At 44.9% G+C, this 26,933-nt stretch overlaps 1 protein-coding gene across 1 annotated transcript in view; it reads left to right on the plus strand.

Annotated features, from left to right (window-relative positions):
• The window catches only part of rims3 (regulating synaptic membrane exocytosis 3), a 56,514-nt gene extending 30,241 nt beyond the window's left edge, over positions 1-26,273 (plus strand). The window contains exons 3-7 of the mRNA XM_083772197.1: positions 20,655-20,796; positions 22,066-22,178; positions 24,160-24,261; positions 24,662-24,801; positions 25,936-26,273. Coding sequence (XP_083628323.1) covers positions 20,655-20,796; positions 22,066-22,178; positions 24,160-24,261; positions 24,662-24,801; positions 25,936-26,148 — 710 coding nt within the window. The 3' untranslated portion in view covers positions 26,149-26,273. The remainder of the gene's footprint in view (positions 1-20,654; positions 20,797-22,065; positions 22,179-24,159; positions 24,262-24,661; positions 24,802-25,935) is intronic.
• Positions 26,274-26,933: the final 660 nt, after the last annotated feature.

A 26,933-nucleotide genomic window follows, 5' to 3' on the forward strand; every position in this document is an offset into this window, starting at 1 on the left:
CGGAGAGAAAGTTATCTCCCCTAATCTGTTCTTTTCTCAACGGATGGTGCCGTACGCCAGCAAGAGGCAAAAAGGACTGTCCCATGCAACAGTAGGACTGCCCGAGACAGACAAGCAGACTTGAACTATTCAGAGACAGTCCTGGGGACAGATGGACATGACGACTGACAGACGAGCAGCCAGCTACAGCTAGACGAGACAAGAAGGATATAGACAATAAGACTAAAGCCTCATTTATATACTTTGTCATACGACCATGTCAATACCAAGCTTAAAGAATGCCTCGTTTTTTATGACAAAAGAAGGAAGTGGTGCATTGTTGCAGTCGCTCGGTCAACAGATAATAGGTAGGTACAAATACAATGTACAGTATATGAAGAAGTAGTCTTGTTTGATTTTAAATATGGGATCTGATTGAGACCTGACATTATTATTTTTTATTTTTTATTGGTCATTTTGTTTGCCTCGCTAAGAGTAGTTTTTTTTTAATGAAAACTACGATGACTAAAACTAAGATTAAATATATTGACAATTTCGTCAACAAATAAAAACTATACTTAAAAACTAAAAACCTATAACATTTTAGGAAGGGACTAGTGGACAAGAGATTCAGTATATGCACCACATACACATTGTAATGCACGTAACTCGAGAACCGTTCGCCTCACCGACTTCAAATTCGATACACAGGTTCCACACCCCCACAGGGAGTGCATTGCCCGTTGTTGGTCCAGAACCGCCCCAAAAGGCCTCTGCCCGGGATCTGGACAGGGCCCCTGCCTGTGGTCCATATATGGAGCTGTCCTGTTCCCACAGCTGCGGCATGCTTCGTTCCAAAAACGAACAAAATGATGTAACTGCAGAGAAAGCGGAACAATTAATGCATTCCCTTGCCAAAGGGAATGCACTTCTTGCACCTCCAAGACTTTCTAAATTCAGTAGCTATTCGTCACCATAGAAGTCACCGATACAACCTGTGTTTACATGGTGCTTGTGATTCATTTTGTTTTATTTTCAGCATACCATCATCACGGGTAGTTTTGAAGAAAGGTTTTGTTTGCTTTAGGAAGGTCACCTCTATAATCCCTCTCTGAGAGACTACAAACACAACCAGAAGCTGCTTGTTTTAACTCATGGTGAGAGATAGCACACACTTCCTCATGCGTCTGTCGCCAGAAATGGCAAAATATCGTTGGAGGAACCATGAGTGGAGATCCAGATGGCAAAATCACTCTTCCAGCACTTGTATACAGAGGGCGGGTATAAAACTAGTTAATACACAGAGACCTTTTAGGGCAAGACGAAATAAATTAGACTTTATATTTATTTGATAGTGTACACTGTACAGTAAGCTGACAGGAAAAGGGGGGAGCGATGGGGAGTGGCGTGCAGCAAAGGTTGTCAGGGATCGGGAGTCGAGCCCACGGCACGCTGTCAGTGCTAGATTAGCAGCCTATAGGTGCTCGGACCGCTAGGCCGGCCCGGGCCTGTGACATCTTTTTGAGCGGCGCTATCCCCTCCTATATGCCCAGCTTTGTGGGTCTGTGTGAACACAAACATTGGCTGATGATTGGCTGATCATCCCATAGCGATGATTTTTTTGTGATGATTGTGATATTTTGTGACTTTTGTGATGATTTGATTGGCTGAGCACGGAATGTGATGTATGACGATGTATAATATGTACAGTATAAGAGTGCCCTGTGAGGGGTGAATTGAGGACGCCACGATATCTGGATAGTGATATCAACCTTGAGGCAGGACTGCACCCCGATAGTTAATGAATAGTCTATAAGAGAGAGAGAGAGAGAGAGAGAGACGGAATGTGTGTGTGCGTGTGTGTGTGTGTGTGTGTGTGTGTAGGGGGGTGGAACTGATAGACACAAACAAACAAACAGAAAAGGGCAAGGCGACACAGAGAGTCTGCCAGAGCATTAAAGCATTAAGGACCAGTGTTGTTGTTGGCGACTGTGTTGTTGTTGGCGACTGTGGCTCAAGAGGTAGAGCAGGTCGTCCAATGATCCATGGGTCGGCGGTTCGAATCCCGGCTCTTCCTGTCTACATGTCGAAGTGTCCTTGGGCAAGACACTGAACCCCAAATTGCTCCCGATGTGCTGGTTGGTACCTTGCATGGCTTCCGCCGCAATCGGTGTATGAATGTGTGTGTGAATGGGTGAATGTAATGCACAATCTATGTAAAGCGCTTTGGATAAAGGCGCTATATAAATGCACCATTTACCATTGTTGTGGCAGTGTATCTGCGGGGCGTGTTCTGCTACATGTGTGTATTGGTTACAGTGTATCTGCGGGGCGTGTTCTGCTACATGTGTGTATTGGTTACAGTGTATCTGCGGGGCGTGTTCTGCTACATGTGTGTATTGGTTACAGTGTATCTGCGGGGCGTGTTCTGCTACATGTGTGTATTGGTTACAGTGTATCTGCGGGGCGTGTTCTGCTACATGTGTGTATTGGTTACAGTGTATCTGCGGGGCGTGTTCTGCTACATGTGTGTATTGGTTACAGTGTACAGTATCTGCGGGGCGTGTTCTGCTACATGTGTGTATTGGTTACAGTGTACAGTATCTGCGGGGCGTGTTCTGCTACATGTGTGTATTGGTTACAGTGTATCTGCGGGGCGTGTGTGACTGTATTGGTTACAGTCAATTTGTTGCTACTGGCAACAGCTTGCCTGAGATACTTTTCCAGGGCGTTTCGTACAGTCACAAGGCAACGACGTATATTTCACTTATTTTTAATCGGTTAGAGACGTTGTTGATGATTGGTTGTTTTTTATGCTTTGTTTCCAATATTTTTTTCTTGAAAGATTATGCTCTAAGTATATCTGTTTAATTCTACTAGTCTATAACGGTCAACCTGAAGAGGCTTGTCTCTGCATGATTGTGTGTCGGCTGAAAATGTGTCTTCTAAATCAAAGCGCCAAAATATGTAATTTGGGCACTTCTTTTTTGTAAAAACATAAGCAAATTCAAAACATTGGTCGTCCTCTCATCTGCCAATGGTAGCCTTGACCTTGAGTCACTCACACCTGTTGTATAACTATGTAGGGAAGAGACAGGGACAGGAAAACATGCTCATTCACTGTATGGTTTCACTTTTAAAGGACTGTATATCACTTATGTTTCCACTGCTGTGCTGTACACACACACACACACGCACACGCACGCACGCACACAGGCACACGGGCACACACACACGGGCACATTCAGAGTCTTGTCTCTCTTCTCTTCTCTCTGCTCCTTTTAGCACTGGTTCCATTCACCACTCATCCTCCACTCACCTCCCCTTTAGTGTGATAAAATCTTCCTTTTATCACACTAGTCTCACGTGTGACCTCTGCCTTTCTTTGCGTACGGGGGGGGGGGGGGGGGGAGAAATGGAACAGTGGTGGAAAAAGCACATCGTCCATCCCTTTGAGACTGAAAAATCTAAAAGATCTAAGAATCTAAAAAAAAACAGTAAATGAAAAACCACGGCCCCTCACGTATTAGATGGACACTATCAGTCACCAGAAAGAAGGACGGGTGTTTTCGATGAATCTACAGTTACAATAGGTTTGTATAGGAAGGGGGGCAGGGCAGCTAAAATGAATATCAAATATTTAAACAACTAGTAGTACAAAGTAGTAGTAAGGTTGAAATCTCTTTTTTGCAAGTAGAAATATATCCGGGTGTTACAGGGTTAAAAAACCATCCGGGGTGTTCACATAAGCCTGAGTAAACGATAAAATGAGCAAAGTTATTTATATATATTGTTTTTAAGTGAAATATCCCTTTAAATTCATGAATGCATTTCGTGACGTAGAGGTACTACATGAACAGCACGAGGTACTATCATAGGAGCCAACCAATCATATCGATGCTCGAGGGGTACTATCATAGGAGCCAACCAATCATATCGATGCTTGAGGGGTACTATCATAGGAGCCAACCAATCATATCGATGCTTCCTCAGTCTTCCGGGTCCTTCAAAACGTCTCTGAGCAACTTCTATTGAAATGAATAGCGGGGGGGCGGGGCTGTCGCTCCTCATATTATTACATGTGTTATTGTGACTGTAGGTCACATTTACAATGAAAACCTGCGTTTCCGTCCGGCCGTCACCCACACATGCCTCCATATAATGGTCATGCCTCGTGACATCACGTCTCCATATATGGTCACATATGGTTACGCCTCGTGACATCATGAAGACCCTATATGGCCATCTCCATATATATGAAGATCACGACAATGTCCTCATCTTACCCTGGATAACCATACATGGAGAAGACTGGATCATCACCTAAATCTGTATACTGTATATGGAGCTCAAACCCTTAGATCTTCATGTATGGAGCTGACCTGTTTTGACATTCCATGTCGTGTGTGTGTGTGTGTGTGTGTGTGTGTGTGTGTGTGTGTGTGTGTGTGTGTGTGTGTGTGTGTGTGTGTGTGTGTGTGTGTGTGTGTGTGTGTGTGTGTGTGTGTGTGTGCGCGCGCGCATGTGTGCAACTGTGCGTACGTGCGTGTCCTTGAATTACTATACTTGTATGGACTTGTATGGACCCCACAAGATATAGACATTGTTAGGACCATTTTCCTGTTCCTCAGAAGATAAACTGTCGGTTAAAGAATGTGAATATGTAGTTCTGCTAGGTTTGCATTTGTGTATGTGTGTTTGTGTGCACGTCACGTGTACTGTGCATGTATCTCTTGAATGAAACGGCAGGACGAAGGGTGACTCAGGTCAGGAGAGGGCATGTTGAATTACAAGTTCATGTGACTAACACACACACGCAGGCGCACACACACACACACACACGCACGCACGCACGCACGCACGCACGCACGCACGCACGCACGCACGCACGCACGCACGCACACACACACACACACACACACACACACACACACACACACACACACACACACACACACAGTATACAGTACTATGCTGCTGATGCTGTTTGCCCCTTTATCCTCCATCCCTCCCTTCCTCCTCTCTCTCTGTCTCTCTCTGTGTCTATGTCTCTCTCTCTCAACCTCTATCACTCTCGGGTTTAAAGCCATACAGCTTAAAATCTCTTCAGGCCTACAAACATGCATGTCATATGAAAGCAGGGAATCATAGCTTCAAATTGACATATTGGTTGTTCAGTTTGACCCACACTCTTTTCTATAGAAGTTTTATTGAATATGTTATCATGTTTTGTATGGTTGCCTGGTACGGTAATCTGACCCTGGCGAACAAGAACAGGCTCAGCAGCCTCGTCAAAGTGGCCATGATTCTGGGAGAACAGGAGGAGGATGCTTAAGAGAGCCTCCTCCCTCCTGGAGGTCTCGGATCACCCACTTAGGTCTGAACTGTTGCCCTCAGCTGCTGAACAGCAGATAGCACTTTACTCTTCTATTCTATTCATGAATTCTCTGCCTCTAGTGCCCTGTCCTTAGATCTTAGTCTTGTTTTGAATGTTGTTTGTTGTGTGTATTTCTTTACTATTATCTGGCTGCAAGCCAATTTCCCGCAAGGGACAATAAAGCTAACCTTGAACCATCAGTTTTGGAGATGTGGCATAGAGTAATGTCTTGCAGAAAACACAGAGTTGAGAAAACAGGCTTGAAAGGTTCACTTCTGTGGTCTCTAACATTACACCTAGCTACATATGCAAGTATTTATTTCATATGTACATGAAGAGATTTCAGCTCTGATATTTATTTCAGACATCCTCTAGTATGTGAAGAGTCTGCCTGTGCTATTAACAAATTTTGGATAAAATGTAAATGAATTAAGTTTTTCTCCTCTGGTGAAAAGCTGGAGGTTGCACGATGGCAGGCTCTCAGTCAAATCTGGTCACATTTGTGCGTAATTTGGTGTGGAAATCACATTTGGCAACAAAATGGTGACATTTGTTGCACCCACTTACTATGAATGTACGACGTGATTCCGATTTGGAGCAGAGCCGCCACAGCGTTAAGGATTCCTGGCGGTATGAAGGCAAGGCTGTCCTTATAGCACACCGTGACACACTAATTGCGACCAAAGGTCGCAGTTAACTATGGGAACCGTGCATTTCCCTCACTATATTACTGTTTATTTCATTGGCTCGTTACATAAAAACGACTCCAGGGTGTCTAATGAAGTACTGTCACCTCATAGACACATGAAAAACTGGAAAAATACAAAAATTGTGGCACTCCCTCTTTAATGGATTACAATAATATAAAATTCCCCATAATCAGTAACACGTAGATAGATGATGCCTTTCAATAAAAACCAAATGTGGTTTTATTGAAAGGCAATTCACCATTTGTCAGCCTTCTGATTGGTCCCTGACTGACTAACCAGCAGGCTCTTTCTGCCTTGTTCCGCCCTGGTTCCGCCATGTTGAATTTGCTAAAACATCATCTTTGGAAAAAACTAAAAACAAACATGATATGCCCAGTCACCATGCTGCACCTGTGATGTTCCTTATTACTGACACCAAGTTTAAAATAAGCATTGAATGCACAGAATAGCAATACGAAGCAACTGAAAAACATGGTTTTGGATGGAGAGAGAATATTTTGGTCCAACCATGAAACGGCAACCAATGGGTGCGAAGAGGGGCACAACCATGGGCGCGACCTGACAAAGGATGAATTGAAGGCTATATGTTAAGGAAGCAACAGGTGTCATTTCCAATGTTATTTCGCCTACCGGTATTTAATTAATCCGAACTTTTCGCTTGATACCGTTTCATAGACGAGAGACGATGCAATCACAATCTATATGCCAAAATGAAAACTGGAACTTCATATAGTATACACAGAACTTAAAAACTTAAACTTAAGAACTTTAAAAATACTTTTATACTTTTACTCAAGTACATTTTGAATTCCACCGTATTTCCGGAGCATTTCTGCATTGCAGTTAGTATTGATATAAGTAAACAACGTAAGTACTTGTTTCCACCGCTGGCTATGGTTGGATTTGGGTGCTCCAGTCTGCAAGCACTGACAATACTGTTGACTACTGTCTATGTTTGACGTAAACATTCGTCGCACGCTGCATTAAACGAACACACCCATTAAACAAGAGGCTGTACACACACACACACACACACACACACACACACGCACACACACGCAGAGAAGCATCCTGCTTCATTGCCCTGAACGACTCCGAGCTCATTAAGGATCCGCTGTGTGCCCGTATCATCGCCATGACAACCACAGGCACCGGCATCATCCCTATTGGCTGTTAAAATGAAGAGGGAGCAAACACAGCCACTTGATATGATGAGGGATGTGGGGGGTGGGGGGTGCAGAGCATTTTATGATTTTTTTTTTGATCATCTAACTTTGTCTTTTATAATTGTAATTGTGATTTGGCAACACATGCTATGATGCTAATAATGCAAATTGGATTGGATTGAATCGTACTGCACTGAAGAGAGAGAGAGAGAGAGAGAGAGAGAGAGAGAGTAATGGACAAGAATTAACAGACAGAAACATTGATAGACTGGTAGATGGTATTTGTCCCAAAGTGACTGCAAAAGATTGCTCCTATTTGTTTAAAAAAAATCTTCATACCCTGTATAGAGCGTCGCAGTCCCGTCCCCTTTCATGACGACGACTGGCCCAGGAAATAATTCCCAATGCTTTTTTCTCATAGACATGGCAAAAAGTATTTATTTAAAGCCGCGGAGAAAGCCAACTCGGATCGTGACAAATCATAACAAACACAATATTTTGGGCCAAACAAATGGCTACTTTCTATCAAGTTGGCTTTATTTGAGGCTTACAGATCTTTAAATAAATACTTTTTGAAACGTCTATGGGAAAAATGCATCTGGAATTATTTCCTGGGCCCGTCATGAAAGGGGACAAGGCTGCAACGCTCTATTTAGCATGTGAAGAGCAACCGACGTAAAACGACACAATGTGACATAGTTCTGTAACCCCTCGACTATACGTTCCCTATTCGTTCCCCGGCTTTATCATATTTTGTCACTTGCTTTGGCAATATAAACGTATGTTTTCTCATGCCAATAAAACTCCTTTGAATTTGTATATTTGGCAGAGATAGAAACAAGAGGCAGAGAGGGGTGAGTGAGAATCTTATGCCTGATTATACTCCATTGCGCGGCACGTCGTGCACCAAAAATTGCCAATTTACAAGCTCACCGCGTGTCTCGCTGTGACGTGTTGTGAGCTCGCGAATCGGCTATTCTGGGCGTGCAACACCAGCGTGCATCCAAGTATAAATCACCCCTTTAGGAGATGAGTGGGGAGGGAGATGAGAACGACGGGCCCCAGCGATGCTACTGCTGCCTATTTATAATCCGGCACTCAAGAATATATCCTGTGTGTGTGCCCATGCATGTATGTGTGGTCCCTGCATGTGCCTCTGTGTGTGTGCGTGTGTGTGTGTGCGGCTGTGCGAGTGTGTGTATGTGTGTGCAACGCGCGTGCATGTGTTTGTAGTTGTATTACGATACTTGTGAGAAGTAGAATTTGAGAAACCGTCAATGTGAGTACTATCTTCCTGGTGCTCGCAAGAGAAATGTCAGTTTTTTTGTTAAAAATAAAAATAAAGGGGGGAAAAATGAAAGCCTACAATTCCGGCTTTAGAGGTCAGGGTCGGAGTTATGGCTCACGTTGCATTATATACAGTACGCGCTGTCGTAAAAATGGCATTAATAAACTGGCTGTCCTAAAATGTTGAAGTCCCCACAAGTATAATACAAACGTCTCTTTGCGTGCGTGCATGCGTGTGTCGGTGTGTTCGTGTGTGTGTGTGTGTGTGTGTGTGTGTGTGTCTGAGTGGCTAGTTTCCCACCCATCACAAGCGCCATGCTCTCGCCGGCTGCCATGACAACGTCTAGCCTCATCATCCCAGACAGTGGTGCCACCTGAGAAGGCCGGCGCCGACCCACCCACCCCAACCCCCCACCCCATCCCTACAGATGCTCTAACTATAGAACTACACATCCCACCCACCCCCTACAGCTGCTGTAACTATAGAACTACACATCCCACCCACCCCCTACATCTGCTGTAACTAGAACTACACATCCCACATATTAGATATTATTATTATTATTTCCACATACATGTACCAGCTCTGACAGTGTGATAAATCGATTCCCGGGAACCGTTCCAAATGGGATGGAACCCGATTCCTGTTCCTCAATGTCGTATCGGTTTCCTCCGGTTCCGGGTCCCAACCCTGTATACCCGACACTGCTGATACGTACATACACTGATTAAGTAAATGAGATATTGAAACAAAAAACAAGATCAGCTATTTTCGGCAAAATAATTTGGCGCAGAGAGCCATTACAGTACAGTGTAACTCAGTTCCATTTGGACTAGTATAGAGGTGGTTAACCCCTCAAACCCCATGTGGTCGAGTCAGAGTCCATCTCTACTTTTGTGTTTTCCGTTATTGTGGGCAAAGCTTTCACGGGAAAATTGCAGATCGACCGAATCTCGCGGCGCGTCGTGAGCTCTGTCCATTTGCTACTTTTCGGCAAAAAGCTTTCCCCACAAGTAATTTCGGGACACACGCTGCTGGGGTGTAAGTGTTTTTTTTAACGATATTTTTGAGGCTTTTTGCCTTTATTGATAGCTATACAGTAGCTTGACAGGAAATGGGTAGACAGATGGGGGGGGGAAGAACCACAGCAAAGTTCATCGGGATCGGGACCCCGGCCTGCTGTCATGCTGGATTACCATCCAAGGTGCCTGGACCGCTAAGCCGGCCCAGGCCAGGAGTCTTAAGTGGTTTAAGTAGCGATTCAGCAGGGTCGGTTCCTCGTTAGCCCGCCACGCCTCTCTCATCTAATCTCGCCGTTCTGAAGTGGCCACCTCTTCTTCCTTCCTCTCCAATCCCCTCCTCCTCCTCTTCCACATCTGCTGCCTGGCACTCTCCCTCCATCCCGTTTCCATGGCGATGCTGTCTGCATTGCACCAAGAGCAGCGACCGACCGGCATGTTCATCCGTTTGTAAGCCTTACCCCCCCCTCCCCCTTTACCCCCCCATCCTTCCCGCTCTCTCTCTCTCTCTCTCTCTCTCTCTCTCTCTCTCCTTTTGCTTGAGTCTTCCTCCGTTTGCTCATTTTGTCCTCTATTGAGGTCTCGCCCTTTAATAACCCACCCCCCCCCATCTCTCGCTCTCTCTGTCTGTCTGTTGCTCTTTACATATTGTGTGTGTGTGTGTGTGTGTGTGTGTGTGTGTGTGTGTGTGTGTGTGTGTGTGTGTGTGTGTGTGTGTGTGTCTCTCACTTTGGTTCACTTCTTACATTTTTCCTCCACTTCACAACGAGCAGCCCTTGGGCATCAGGGGCCCTTTTCTTTTCTCCTTTTCGCTCCACAGACATTTCCCCCACTGTCTAAAAACAAGAAGCATGAGTCAAAACTAGAAAACGGTACTTGCGCTCTGCTCACGCAACACAGGATAGGATGGGATAGGATTAGTCAAAGTGCCTTAATTGGACTGACCGCATACCTGAATGGGATCGGGTGTTACAATCCGTCTTTACCTCACAATGTCACAATATACCAAACGAGGAAGTATGCCCATCTGATCAGAACCATGGAGAGCTCCCTACTGTACCTTGTCCCTGGAGCAGCACTCAACAGAGTGCAGACAGCAAATTATGATTTACTTTTAGTCTTTTGAATAAAACATCATTTAGTCATAGTCATTTTTAGGAGATCGCGATGCGACACATTGTGAGCTTGTAGATCTGCTATTTTCAAATAGCCGAAATGTATATAGGGCCGAAGTGGTTAATATATGTTTTGTAATAATTATCTAAATCTACAGAGTTAACTATAGTGCCTAAAGTTTTCAAATAGATGTAGTGGAGTATAAAAGCTGGACCATAACTAGGGTTAGGTAACCAGGCCTAATGGAGACATCTAAGCTCTTATTACATGCTATCAAATATCGCCATGTATATTATGCGATGGTGAAATATAAGGGTTAGGCACTAAGCAACCGTAATTACAGTATAGTACATTATATTGAATAATTATTCTGCAATACCAACCATTGCTTTATCATCATCATGTACTAACGGGGGATGGAGGGACTGCAAGATGGAAGGAAAGAGATTAAAGATGAGACTGAGGAAATTAGATCATTATTAGCATAGATGACTGATCAGAGAAAAGGAAAGAGAGATTACGGGAAAATATTGAGCAGGTACAAAACAGTGTGTGTGGGTGTGTGTGTGTGGGTGTGCGTGTATGTGCGTGTGTGTGTGTGTGTGTGTGTGTGTGTGTGTGTGTGTGTGTGTGCGTGTGCGTGTGTGTTTACGTAAACAACGCAAATGTGTGCAGTTGTGTACTCGTGCACATCATGAGTGTATGTGTCTGTCTGCTGTGTGTTATATTAGATTTGTGTGTGTGCCCAGGCGGTGGCGTAACCGTCTGGGCACCCGACTGGTAATCCAGTCGCAGTGTGCCGCGGGTTCGACTCCCGAGCCCGACACAGCCTTTACTGCATGTCTTCCCCCATCTCTCTCCCGTTTCCTGTCAGCCTACTGTCTGTCCCTTCAAAAAACCAATAAAAGGCGTAAGCCGCAAAAAGAATATCTTAAAAAATGAAGAAGATTTGTGTGTGTGTGTGCGTGTGCGTGTGCGTGTGCGTGTGCGTGCGTGTGGAGCGCGCACAGATCATTAAGGCTGCTCTGACATTTGGAGAGAACACTGATGAAGCCTCTCTCATTATAATGCCTGTGTAATATGGAATGCTGTTTTTAGAAACCGCCGGCTTCTCCCACATGCCTATTGGCTGCACCAGTGACGGCTACTCCCACATGCCTATTGGCTGCACCATGTGACGGCAGGCGATCCACCATGCTTAGCAACAGTATCCAAGCATGATGGGGTGCGGGGAGACGAGAGATCCGCCCGTGTCTGTACCTCCAAAACCGGACACCTCTAAATATAGCTCGCTGGGAGATTTGAGGTAATTTATAGAGCAGCGCTCCCCCCCCCCGGCCCTATCCTGCGTCAGAGGCACTAAATCTGTAATTTGGGGACTTTCCCCCGTAAAAACTGCTATCTTGTAACCCAGCCTAAATCCCGTTCCATTATGCATAGGTGTGGTTTGGGGCGTTAACAATAATGAAACCAATCACCATGCCACATTGCCTTTAAGAGAAGACTGCACAACAACAGGACAGGACAGGACAGGACAGGACAGGACAGACAAGACAAGACAAGACAAGACAAGACAAGACAAGACAATTGCAGTGGATCATGTCTTAGCAGCATTTAGTGTGGCTATACCGCTGTGGGATAGAAGCTATTACTGAGTCTACTGCTGGTCCCTGACTTGAGCACTCTGTACCGTCTGCCTGATGGCAACAGTTCAAACAGTGAGTGACCCGGGTGGAAAGTGTCCTTTATAATGTTCTGTGTTTTTTTGAGACCTCAGGATCTGTGTAGGCATAGAAGGTTACTTGAGCATCTGTGTTTTCAAAAAACTATTTGTCCACACAAATTGATGCACTTTAGAAATACATTAGCCTCCGTCTGTTTCAGTTTCACATCATTTTCAAAGGGCACAATTTCAATTATGGTTTTCAAGATGTATACGTAGCAACGACAACTGCATGCATTACACTAACTACGTCTGTGAAACGAGGCCAATTTCATTTCTGGGGTCCTTGACATGAAGTAGTTTGAGAATCACTGACATAGAAACATAGGGTTTTTCAGGAAACTGTCAGGATTTAGAGATTTGTAGAATCGTCGTCGGGTCCAAAATGGGTTTTAAAGGGGGGTTAACCATCAGGGCCTCTCAGTGTGCCACTGACCGTAGAAAATGGTTCTCTGAATGGAAGACAGGATGTCACGTGGGATCTATTCATTATGAGGAGGACAAAGAGAGTCATCTCCTCCCGATTAGTCTTTCCTACTCGACGCAGGATGTTCACAGCGCTGATACCAGGTTAAGAGGTCAAGAGGTTCATTGTCGGGGTAAAGGTCCAGGACAGGCCCACCAGGATCCAATGGGCTCCAAAGAGGCCCTTTTAGGACTGAGGAGAACCGAGGACGTCCCAAACGTGCTAATATTGTAGGAAACAAAAACTAAGGGGACCTATACTAATGTGTCCACGACCCACAAATGGGTCCTGACACCAGTGTTTGGGAAACAGTGGTCTAAAACAGTGGTTCCCCCTGGGGTCCTTGAGGGAGTTCCAGGGGGTACCCAGTTAAATTAGATTTTGGAACCAAATGGACCCTATGGCAATGTTCCCCCTAACGTGCGCCCGTGTGCGCCTGCACATGGCGCCCGCACATGCTCTCGCGCACAACTGAAATCTGTCGCGCACAGACACCGACGCTGGTGTAAAAAAAAGTTTTCTTTAAAATAAAAAGGTGTTCCCCCCCGAGTATCATCTACATTACAGTAATAATACCTATCCCGAGTCGACATTTGCCCACACTTTATTTCTATTTACTTCACAGTTTATTTAGATTACACACACAGGCGAGGCGACAGACAGGTCTCCTCCCCTCCTTTTTTGACTCTTTGCTCTCCTCTCCTCTCCTCCTGTGTATACTGCGCCCAGTGCGCCGTCTGCGCGGCGAGTGAGGACCTTAGGTGGAGACGTAAGGAGCAGGCAGCACTGCAGTGTGTGTGAAACCCCAAGAACCAGATAAGATCGCGTTGCGCCTTGGACCCGTGCGTTGATGGGACATTCAGATTTAAAAGGCGAACGGATGGAAGTGCGGCTGTGCGCAACAAGGAGAGGGGGAATAACGTTAGCTTCGCATTAGCTGGTTAGCTAACGTTGTTGTTATCACTACAGCACAACAAGCCTCCGCAGTCCAGTGTACTTGTGAATGAAACAACATGTGGAAGTTAACATTAATCTCTAGCGGTCTAGTCCCATATGGAACCTCTCTCTGTAATTATCCAATCTGTTAATACAGCTTTCTTCAATCAATCAATCAATCAATCCCTCTGCTATGTAGAGCTACATATAATAATAGCTCATATCTGGCGTAGTAGGGGCTGCTGACGTTCGACAATCTGAGAAACTATAGGAGTTGACACACCAACAAACTCGGTCTTAGTGTGTGGGTGTGTGTGTGTGTGTGTGTGTCCCAATAAAGTTTTTACGGTTTCTCATGCCCCCCATGTAATGCACAATTGAGTAGGCTATTCATATACCAGTCGTTCTCAACCTGTGGGACCCCAGATGACAGTGAAGTGACAATTCAAGGACTTTTAAGACTTTTATAATGCCTCAAAGGCTCTAAAAGAAAAAATACCATTACTGCATCAAAAGTAATCAGCAAACCATGCTATAAAAACTGGTCAAACTGGTGAAAATAGCCGATCTACAAGTTCACAACGAGCTTGTAGATTGGCTATTTTCACAATATTTATCTGTGGAACCATTCTGTTGCTTGTCTGGGTGGGGGATCCCCAGTTCAAATATGATTACTTTGGGGGGGTCACAGCCTGAAAAGGTTGAGAACCACTGATAACTGAATATTTCTAAAATTGCTAGCCTACCACCTTGATATAAAATAAAAATGTTGTAACTTGCGTAACCTTATGTAACTATTCATTGATTCACTCGTATACCAAAATACATTTTGAAAAAAGAAAAAAAATCACACCTGTGTGAAGTGAGGGGCGCTCACTTCGCATTATCTAACGTTTGGATAGTTGGTGTCAAGGTGACGTATGTTTGCTCAGTAGTTGCTGATGTCTGCTCAGGAGGTTTGAGTGTTTGCTCAGACCGAAAAAGAAATAGAGGGAACATTGCCCTATGGTTCTCTAACTCTGAGAGTGTACAAATTGAACCAAATGGAGTTAAATTAACGGTAATCTCAGAGATAGAAATGCCATTAAATGGGGGTCTGTAGACAGTTTTCATGTCAAACTGGGGGTCCTTGAAATTAAACCGGTTGAGAATCACTGCTAGAGCCATAAAGATCTTCTCTCATGGGGGTCTCTGGCATATCTATTCAATTGGGGTCCGCGGGCTAATTAGTGTCAATTTGGGGGTCCCTGACACGACAAGGTTTGGGAACCACTGGTCTAAAATGTATAAGGAAATCTTTTGAAAAGCAATATTTGCCTCTCAGTCAGATGTAGTGGAGTAGATGTAAATAAATAAACATACAGGTAAACTGGGAATGCTCCAGTAAAGTGACCTACTGAAGTGAAGTATAGTACAGTACCTCAGAATAGTACTTACTGCACGTGCAGTATACAGTATGCTCTGGGCCTTGCTATACACGCTCAAAGGTCAGCCGCCTCCATGTATTATGTACTGGTACTGTAATGTATGCAGGGCTGTGTGTGTGAGTGAGAGTGCATGCATACCGTATGCACTTACCGTTGCTCCGATGCACTCGCGCGCCACTATAATACACTAGCTGCCAATAAAGGGGGAGGGGGGGGGGGGGGGCTTGTGTATGCTCTCAGTGGCATAAGAGTGTTTACAGTATAAAATGGAGTGGTAATGAAACCAATGATTATTATGGCTCGCTGAGGCTTACACATATACATAGACACAAAGCGCAGTGACTCACCTCGCACACACACTCTCGCTGGATGACACATAAACTGGGGTTTTCCGCCTGGTAAAGCTACTGTTAAAGCCTCGACCTCTTCCTGGGAGGTGCTTCACTAAGAGCTCTCTGCTGCTCGCACACACACACTTTGGCTGGAGGTTGGCAAATTGGAGAGAGCTCTCTGTTTTTGCTCTATTAGTGGTGGCGGCCAGACAGACGTACACACACACACACACACACACACTGTGATGTTAACTCCTTTGTACCCAAGATCCCGAGATCAATTTAATAATGCACAGGTAGCCGTGGACAAGATCCCGAGATTTGATCAAATAGCCTTGATCCAGAGTTTAAAAATATATAATGTACCTTATTTTAGCTTTGTCGCTAGCCACCGCTAGCGCCCATGTAAGAAACAGCCAAAATCCCCTTGTGCACGTGCGTGAACACGCACACGCCGTCTTTATAGTGACATTACGGCCAGAATAGTAGAAGGCACGCTACTCCACGCTGCCATTCAAGTGACTACTGGCCAATCACAGCGCATCTTTTCCGGGACTTATCAGACCCCTTATCAGACGCTCTGTGACGCACACTCATGCTTCTGCGGTGCTTCACAAGGAATCTCGGAAATGTTTTGCCCTCCCTTGAGCACCTACACTCCACAACCGAAAGGGGCGTCTACCTTTATATGTCTATGGTATGAGTGCTTTCGTTTCAGACAGAACAACAAGACCTGCTCTTCTTTGCTCATGTTGCGCATATGGCTGGCACTCAGCACCTATACCGCCCCCTATGGGAAACGGGCGTCCAAGGAGTTAAGGTGCACAGGACTCACCCCTCACCAACCTTAATGTATAAAAAAGTATTTTGCTCATCATTGTGAGCTTGTAGATATAAACGAAATATATGTACTGTAGGGCTGAAGTCGTTACTGTATGTTGTGTAATAATAATGTAAATCTACAAAGTTACTGTAACTAAAGTTTTCAAATAATTATAGTGGAGTAAAAGTACAATATTTGTATGTGTACAGTAGTTACTTTCCACCACTTCCATTGTGTGTGTGTGCGTACGTGCGTGTGTGTGCGTGCGTGTGTGTGTCCAATCTCCTGGGAGCTGAGAACGGCAGGTAAAAGCACAAAAAACTAGTCACAGCCACAGCTGAACACCTCACTGATCTAATAGGTTAAAAATAGAGCATAGGATACATAACAGTGTGTGTGTGTGTGCGTGCGTGCGTGCGCGTGAGTGAGAGGTGGTGCTAAGCAACCGATGGGCTCAGATTTTGAGTGAAAGAGACAGAGGAAGGGTGCTGGCAGATGAAAGAAGGACGGAAAAAAAAGAAGAGAAATGAGCCCAGAAAAAGAAAGTCGAGGGGGGTGGGGGGGGGGGAGTGGTGGTGGGTACAAAGGAGATGCAGGAGGAGGAGGAGAGGGGGGGTGGGGGGGGGGGGGAGTGGTGGTGGGTACAAAGGAGATGCAGGAGGAGGAGGAGAGGGAAACAGCTGTGAGATGAAAAACAGCAGCCGTTTTTATGGAATGCGAGACGAGCCAAGTGATTAGTTGTCTGGCGCAGATGATGTTTTATTTGACGACACTTCACGGGGGAGGCGAAAGCCTCTTACAGTTTGTGTGATACTGTGCAATGCATGAGTAAGGCTTTTGGAGTTTTATGTGTCAGTGCAGAGACTCGATGCACACATTGTGCGTGCGTGCGTGCGTTCGTGCGTGTGTGTGTGTGCGTGCGTGCATGTGCGTGTGTGTGTGTGTGCAGGGTGACGGGGTTATCTGCTAGTCTTTTGATTGATTGATTGAAGTATTTATTAACAGTATGCAGACACGTTTCAAGCTCAACTCAATACAAAAACTGTTAACTGTGGACGACACCATAAAGCATTACACAAATATATATTATATACACTTCTATATTTAAAAAAATCACACCCGTGTGAAATGACGGCCGCTCATCGTACATCAATTTATGTTAGCGGACATTTGACATTGCTACATAAGGTGGTCCATTGTAACCTGACGCTGCCAGATGAGGGCGGTATTGGGTAACCATGTTCCCAACACAGCAATCATCTGGGATCTCTCAGGCAGTTGAGCTGACAAAAATCCGTTCCGTACCGGACCAATCAGCGTGAGCTAAGGGCGGGATATGTGCGAAACCGGACGTGAAGCTATATAGACACGTCAATATGATTGGTTGTGTTTGCACGCCCACACGGTGATAGACAGACGGTCCCATCCAATCATCTACCAAGTATCTTGAAAAAAAGGACAGCCCCGTCATCGAATTTGCTTCCGCGATCCCAGATCCCAATAAGCTGTGAAACAAATTTGTGTAGCAAGCTTCTTGGATCTGGCAGCGTCAGGTTAGGTCCATTGGCCAAGCGCCATGTGATTGGTTAGCCGATTTGCTCGTTATACACATATGATGTAAGTTTTCCCTGTCGAATGCTGACGTCGGAAGGCATCGGAAATGTACCGGAAAGTTTTCTTCTGCAAAAGTAATTAATTAATGTATTTTAATGTAAATTATAATTAATATTATTAATGTATTTTAATGTAAATTATAATTGGTTTGCCGATTTGCTCGTCATACACATATGATGTAAGTTTTCCCTGTCGAATGCTGACGTCGGACGTTCTTCTGCAGAAGTAATTAATTAGGAATTAATTAATGTTTTTTAATGTAAATTATAATTAATATAATTAATGTATTTTAATGTCAATTATAATGTATATAATACTTGCATTAAAATACATTAATTAATTCAATGCCTTCCAGCTTGCATTCATTTGGTTGTAAGTCACAGAAACAGGAATCCCTAAAGATCAGAAGACATCTATTCAGTCTGTGGTCTTCCTTGACATATATGCGACACGCCAATAATTAAACGTCAATTACGCACACTTGCTGTTTTGCCCTTAAGTTGCAAGACGCTACGCTGTAGGGCGGGATTAACTCAGCATGTCAACTCAACATGGGTAACATAACATTTTAGAAACAGTGGATTCATTGCACTAAATATGACTGGTTTGGATAACACCTGTCACAGAGCTATGGCAGATTACATCATTATAATTATACAACGTAAAATGAAATAAAACATTGTTATTGTGCAGTAGGTAAAGTGTCTCTGAGAAAACGGGAAATGTTCCGCTAGCGCATGAGGGCCGTCCCAGAGGATCTTGGTTGAAGATTGCCTCCGCACTCGAGTGACCACAATTCAAAACAAAGCACGGAGAGACAGGTCTTTTATTAAGTCTACTTGGAAAGTCTTTCAAAATCACCTCCTTGTGGAATGTGAAAATAAAATACCTTCATCAGAATCCTTACCGTCTACAGAAAAGCTTCTATGTGGAACAAGCAATGGTTCGATTTGTCCCTAAAAAGGCTCCATATGGAACTACCGTACTATTTTGCCCTTTAATTAAAATCATGCAGGTACTAAAGGTGAAAGGAGTACAGTGGAAACAAGCCATAGTGCTTTCTTGGGCATTCTTCCTGCAAACTGTTAATGGCGTATTCAATCAATCAGAGACAATTTCTGGAGGTCTGAACTCTGAATACTGTGTGCACATTATTGTTTTGGAATGAAGTTAATTTAACACGTCAAGAACTGGAATGTATCTGTGTCACCTTAGCTTTTAAGCATAGAGACAGGCTTTTCATAAAACTGGATTTAGATCAGTGGTTCCCAAACGTTTTCATGTCAAGGACCCCCACATTGACATGCATTAGTCTACGGACCCCCATTTAATGGTATTTCTATCTCTGGGACCCCAATTTATATTGCAAAATCAAACTTAATTTAACTCTTGAGTTACACACCCATAAGGGTCCATTTGGTTCCTAATCTATCATTCAGATGGGGACCCCCTGGAACTCTCTCAAGGACCCCTGCAGGTCCCCGGACCCCACTTTGGGAACCACTGATTTAGAAGACATTTTGTAGAATCTGGTCAGAACAGGTTTAAGACTTTACGCTGTCATTGTGTCGTTCTCAGACCGTTGTCATTGTGTCGTTCTCAGACCGTTGTCATTGTGTTGTTCTCAGACCGTTGTCATTGTGTCGTTCTCAGACCGTTGTCATTGTGTCGTTCTCAGACCGTTGTCATTGTGTCGTTCTCAGACCGTTGTCATTGTGTCGTTCTCAGACCGTTGTCATTGTGTCGTTCTCAGACCGTTGTCATTGTGTCGTTCTCAGACCGTTGTCATTGTGTCGTTCTCAGACCGTTGTCATTGTGTTGTTCTCAGACCGTTGTCATTGTGTCGTTCTCAGACCGTTGTCATTGTGTCGTTCTCAGACCGTTGTCATTGTGTCGTTCTCAGACCGTTGTCATTGTGTCGTTCTCAGACCGTTGTCATTGTGTCGTTCTCAGACCGTTGTCATTGTGTCGTTCTCAGACCGTTGTCATTGTGTCGTTCTCAGACCGTTGTCATTGTGTCGTTCTCAGACCGTTGTCATTGTGTTGTTCTCAGACCGTTGTCATTGTGTCGTTCTCAGACCGTTGTCATTGTGTCGTTCTCAGACCGTTGTCATTGTGTTGTTCTCAGACCGTTGTCATTGTGTCGTTCTCAGACCGTTGTCATTGTGTCGTTCTCAGACCGTTGTCATTGTGTCGTTCTCAGACCGTTGTCATTGTGTCGTTCTCAGACCGTTGTCATTGTGTTGTTCTCAGACCGTTGTCATTGTGTCGTTCTCAGACCGTTGTCATTGTGTCGTTCTCAGACCGTTGTCATTGTGTCGTTCTCAGACCGTTGTCATTGTGTCGTTCTCAGACCGTTGTCATTGTGTCGTTCTCAGACCGTTGTCATTGTGTCGTTCTCAGACCGTTGTCATTGTGTTGTTCTCAGACCGTTGTCATTGTGTCGTTCTCAGACCGTTGTCATTGTGTCGTTCTCAGACCGTTGTCATTGTGTCGTTCTCAGACCGTTGTCATTGTGTTGTTCTCAGACCGTTGTCATTGTGTCGTTCTCAGACCGTTGTCATTGTGTCGTTCTCAGACCGTTGTCATTGTGTCGTTCTCAGACCGTTGTCATTGTGTTGTTCTCAGACCGTTGTCATTGTGTCGTTCTCAGACCGTTGTCATTGTGTCGTTCTCAGACGGCGGAACCAAGAAGCTTCGCAGCACGATCCGGAGGAGCACGGAGACGGGCATCGCCGTGGAGATGAGGAACCGCGTGACGCGTCAGGGCAGCAAGGAGTCCACCGACGGGAGCACCAACTCTAACAGCTCTGATGGAACGTTAGTACTGTCTGTCTGTCTGTCTGTCTGTCTGTCTGTCTGTCTGTCTGTCTGTCTGTCTGTCTGTCTGTCTGTCTGTCTGTCTGTCTGTCTGTCTGTCTGTCCACGGCAGCACCAACTCTAACAGCTCTGATGGAACGTTAGTACTGTCTGTCTGTCTGTCTGTCTGTCTGTCTGTCTGTCTGTCTGTCTGTCTGTCTGTCTGTCTGTCTGTCTGTCTGTCTGTCTGTCTGTCTGTCTGTCTGTCCACGGCAGCACCAACTCTAACAGCTTTGATGGAACGTTAGTACTGTCTGTCTGTCTGTCTGTCTGTCTGTCTGTCTGTCTGTCTGTCTGTCTGTCTGTCTGTCTGTCTGTCTGTCTGTCTGTCTGTCTGTCTGTCTGTCTGTCTGTCTGTCTGTCTGTCTGTCTGTCCACGGCAGCACCAACTCTAACAGCTCTGATGGAACGTTAGTACTGTCTGTCTGTCTGTCTGTCTGTCTGTCTGTCTGTCTGTCTGTCTGTCTGTCTGTCTGTCTGTCTGTCTGTCTGTCTGTCTGTCTGTCTGTCTGTCTGTCTGTCTGTCTGTCTGTCTGTCTGTCTGTCTGTCTTTGTCTGTCTGTCTGTCCACGGCAGCACCAACTCTAACAGCTCTGATGGAACGTTAGTACTGTCTGTCTGTCTGTCTGTCTGTCTGTCTGTCTGTCTGTCTGTCTGTCTGTCTGTCTGTCGGTCTGTCGGTCTGTCGGTCTGTCTGTCTGTCCACGGCAGCACCAACTCCAACAGCTCTGACGGAACATTAGTACTGTCTGTCTGTCTGTCTTTCTGGCAGAATTGTGAAATCAGAGTAATATAGTAAGAGGGTGGCGACACTAGCGTTGACTCCCATTGTAACAATGGAATGCGGAAGTGCTCATTCTATCTCAATGGGATAGTTCCAGCCATAGGAGCAATGTTTGGAACTATAGCCCATAGGCACCCGCTTTGCTGCGAGATCAAAGCGGGTCGCTACTCTCCTACTCTGCACTCTGGGTGAAATTAGCCGCCAATGGCTTCTGACATAAGCCCCCCCCCCCCTACTGGGTGGGGCTTCTGGCAGGGTTTCTTTCTCTATACATGAGTTGGGCATCGTCGTGCTTCTAATACAGCCTCGAAAAGCAATCTGGCAGCTAGCTCATTAGCATGGCTGGCTAGTTATTAGATAACTAGCCAGGATGGAGGCAGATCTGTCCATCTGCCTCCATCCATCCATCCATTCATTCTGCTCTCCCCTCTCTTCTTCTCGGTCAGGTTTGTCTTCCCGACCACCCGCTTGGGGCCTGAGAGCCAGTTCAGCGACTTCCTGGACGGACTAGGCCCCGCCCAGATTGTAGGCCGGCAGACGCTAGCCACGCCCCCCATGGGTAAGACAGCTAAAAATCTGAATTGATTGAACACACACCATCAGGGCGGGGTTGCCGGGAGTTCGCATGTTACCACCTCTTCAAAATAAGTGTTGACATGGTAAAAACCTTGGCAATGCGCGATAAATAAATACAATAATCCCGGCGTGGATTGTGTTAATTGATTCACGTTGCAGTCATGGTGAAGTGCGGATATTTTCCTGACCGTTCCACATGTGATATCCACTGCCCAGTCTCCAAAAGATGAAACATGTGAATGTTTCATTTAAATGCAAAGCGGTAGCTGTTCGGATGGAGAAAATGATTGGAAGCCACACTGACAAGACCCTGTCTTGTCTTGTCTTGTTTTGTTACGCTTTGTTACATTTGTTGCTGAAATAATGAAGCTAGATCCCTTTTAAACACTACAGGTGATAATTTAATTACTTTAATAAGCCAATTAAAATATCGTCGCTGCCTGTCATGCATGCATAAAACCTTGTTTCTCAATATTTCAACTTTATTTTTTCATAAATGAATCACTATAGTTTGTCGTACAAGAGTGTCTCACCCAAGTAGCGATTTACAAGCTCAGTGAGCTTCTAGATTGGCTATTTTCGCTATTGCACGTGTTATAGTGGTCAAGTGTGTGGGTTTGTATTCATATTTAACCATTGAAACTAGGGATGCACCGAAAGAGAAATTCTTGGCCGAAACCGAATACCGAATATAGGAAACAGTTGGCCGAAAACCGAATACCCAAATATATATATATATATATATATATTATTTTTTTTGCGGCTTACGCCTTTATTGATTTTTTTTAAGGGATAGAAAGTAGGCTGACAGGAAACGGGAGAGAGATGGGGGGATGACATGCGGTAAAGGCCGTGTCGGGTCCGGGAGTCGAACCCGCGGCACACCGCGACTGGATCACCAGTCCGGTGCCCAGACCGTTACGCTACGGCCTGGGCCCGAATACCCAAATATGATTAATATTATTATTGTTTTTTTCCTACCATTGCTGTCATGGCCGTACCTTAAAGCTACCTGATTTATGGCAAAATAAATGGTTATGGCAAAACTCAACTTAAATAATAATCACTATTATGGGTCCATAAAACATTTATTCAGCTCTTTTGAATGCATTTATTGCATACACGACTATTCTGTGATATATTTTCTGCCTATTCGGGCCGAAACGAATAGGCCTAAAATGCATTTTTTGCCATTTCCTGCCGAATATTTTCTGCAGACGAATATTCGGTGCATCACTAATTGAAACGGATAACAAAAGCTTGTGACTAAACAATAATTTGATCCATTGGAACACGGGTTTCTTTTTTTCCCATATCCTGAAAAGTAACACAAGGTTGGACATACAAGGTTTCCGCCCGACAACAGCGATATGTTACACAAAATTGTTATCGGCGTCTCGCGCTAAAACAAGCTGCATAGAGTGGAAAAGGTCTGCATCATTATATCTACAGTTCTATGTTGTATTAGTGGGCACAGAATTGGACATTTCAAACAGTGATGTTGACCAGTGTTCCCACTGTTAATGACGCCTAGGCAAAGCAGTGGCTTGAAATGGCGCATCATCTGCTCTGCAGTACTGTAGTTATTCCTGGTTGAGATATAAATCTTTCATTCAAAGGCCATAGTTTGAGAGAAACAGCAGAGCGGGCTGTGTTTCCAACCTATCCAATAGTGAGAACAGACTTGAAGCGCTCTGCCTCCCTCTGCTGTCTAATGTTGGCACTGGCAGCCTTAGTGAAAGCAGGCACTCTTATGGGTCCATGTATTTTATCATAGGCTAATAATATGGAGAATTTTCACTCAGCGGTGGCTCACATTGATAACATAACGCAACACTAAAATTAATAAGAAATAATAAATGATTCAGGGACGCAAATTGAAAGTTGAGGGATATACATGTGTGTGAATACAGATGTGCCAGTATGTTACAGTATAGGATGCTATGTGCATGTTCTCTCCACAGGGGATGTCAATATAGGCATGTTAGACCGAGGAGGGCAGCTGGAGGTGGAGGTCAACCAAGCAAGAGCGTTGACACCTAAAGCGGGCTCCAAGAACCTACCAGGTATGGTGTTTTCTTTTCTGTCTTTTTTCTTTCTGAGGAAGACTAAGGCCGAAATGCGATGTTCTCAATAAAATGATCGGTGCTATTTGATTTAAGTACAGTGGTGTTGTTTTGCGATGTTGAATCAGTGGATTCCGTTACACTTTCTTTGATGAAAAGAAAGCATATGGAGAATTCAGACCACCTGATTGAGTGCAGTTGCGAGTTTAACACACCTGCGTCTACTGTCTGGGAGCCCTGTTAGTCGGTTGTTAGATGGATTTCAGCATGAAAACATAAGCAAATTTAAGATAAGGTTCCTTGAAAAGTACTGACTGGTACACAGTCTACGTTTCCTTCAAGGCTCTGAATTTGGGAAGTGTCACCACCACTGTGTCATATCCATATTGGCTGTTTGCAGCAACCTACGTGAAGGTGTATCTCCTGGAGAATGGAATATGTTTGTCCAAGAAGAAGACCAAAGCGGTGAAGAGGAACCTGGACCCCACCTACCAGCAGGCACTGTTGTTTGATGAGAATCCTCAGGGCAAAGTTCTACAGGTATGATTGAATCCTCTCCTCCTCTCCTCTCCTCTCCTCTCCTCTCCTCTCCTCTCCTCTCCTCTCCTCTCCTCTCCTCTCTTGGCGATTGCCATTTTTTTCTGCATCTACAGTAGCTAGAATTTGCAGTTGTTGTGCTGTGTCGACCTCAGTCTCCATGCTTCTTGCTTCATATGTTTTCAGGGTATCTTAAATCCCCCACTTTTCAAGCAATATATTATGTACAATCACAAAGGTGTAACTGTATGTAATCAGTTTGTAATATAAGGTTTAAGAATATGTATTGTGCTCCTATCGTACGGAGCACCACCTTATCAGGCAGCCATATTGATTCCCGTGTCATGTTACTCCTCCTCCATCCTTCTTTTCCCTTTCCTTCATTTATCTAATTGCTATGTAATGTTACAAACCAGCAACACTATCAGAATTCGCATCACATCGCAGTTTTTCAAGTAAAAATGAAATTTGTTTTTTGCGCATCGTGTCATTTTTCTAAGAAAACAAAGATAGGGAAGAAGAGAGAGAGGGCGGGGGGGGGGGGGGGGGGGGGGTAAGAAGATCAAGGCAGGAAAGAAGAACGTTTGAACGCTTGTAAATATGTGTACTTTACAGATCAAATGTGTACTTGTGTGCTGTACATACAAAAAGCTGTTATGTACAATGGTGTTGTTCGGGAAAAAGATTTGGGGCTTTCCGTCGTTCCCTCGCTCTCCTCCTCCCCGCTGCACTACCTCGCTTGTATTTGTACTTATTATTCAGAGATAAATATTGTACTTTTACTCCACTACAAAACATGCACTATACCCACTTCAGCACTATATTTCGGCCATTTGAAAATAGCTGATCCACAAGCTCACAATGCTCGCATAGCGACGGATCGGCTATTTTGGCTATTTTGTAAAGATTTGTATACATTTTGAACATGTGAAATGGGACATTCTGCATAATGAGTACTTTACTGTTGGTACTTTAAGAAGAAAAAGTACCACTACTGCAATGTTGTAACTATTCCGTTACAAGTAAAACGTTTTACTCGAGTAAAAGTACAAAAGTATTGGGCATCAAAATGTACTTAAATAAAACATTCATATACTTTTTTTCCCCCCACCACTGCCCCGGCCGGCCCTCCTCCAGGTGATCGTGTGGGGCGACTACGGACGCATGGACCACAAGTGCTTCATGGGAATGGCCCAGATCCTGCTGGAGGACCTGGACCTGTCGGGCCCGGTCAGCGGCTGGTACAAGCTCTTCCCTACCTCCTCCCTGGCGGACCCCAGCATCGGCCCGCTTACCAGACGCCTCTCGCAGTCCTCCTTGGAGAGCGCCACCAGCCCCTCGTGTACCTAGACACACAACGACAACAAGACACTCCCCACCACGGTAGCAGCCAGACAGACACACCAGGCAGACCAGCCCCGATCTCACCCAAACGCTGTGGAAATGGCCACGGATTGACAATTCCGTACATACACGCCTAGAAACCCCCCCCAACATCCTTACATATTACACTACTACTGTTTTGACCGCGACGTGGCTTTCACTAGTATTGTATGTGGGGAATTGCTATATCTATTTCACCGTATTTGTGTGAGATCGGGTTTGACAATATTTACGATGATGTGCTATTGGGTTACAACTCGGACGGGGCAAAGTCAAAGTCGTACGATTTGTCACACACGTTACCGCAGTGAAATCTGTTCTCCACATTTGACCCATCCAAGTAGCGGTGAGCTGCAGCTGTGATGCGCTCGGAATAATTTGATTAGTTGATTTGACCCACCGATCCAACCCATTGATGCTGAGTGCCAAGCAGGGAGGCATTGGGTCCCATTTTACAGTCTTTGGTATGACCCGGCCGGGGATCGAACCCCTGACGTCCTCCCAGTTTCAGGGCGGACACCACAAGGCCACTGTCTGGCTCCACCCAACTTCGCAATGTTGGGTGGAGACAGTGCCCCCCTGCCTCCATCACAGGTAATATGTAATATGTATGGATTTTGGGGTTTTCTAGGCGTGTATGTACGGAATTGCCAATCCGTTTCTATTTCACCGTGTTTGGGTGAGACCCGGGTTGGACACACGTACTGTATATACACAAGCCGCTGTATTTGAATTGCAAGACAGGCAGGCGT

The sequence above is a fragment of the Protomyctophum parallelum genome, assembly GCF_964188405.1.
Source record: "Protomyctophum parallelum genome assembly, chromosome: 1".
NCBI classification, from domain to species: Eukaryota; Metazoa; Chordata; class Actinopteri; order Myctophiformes; family Myctophidae; genus Protomyctophum; species Protomyctophum parallelum.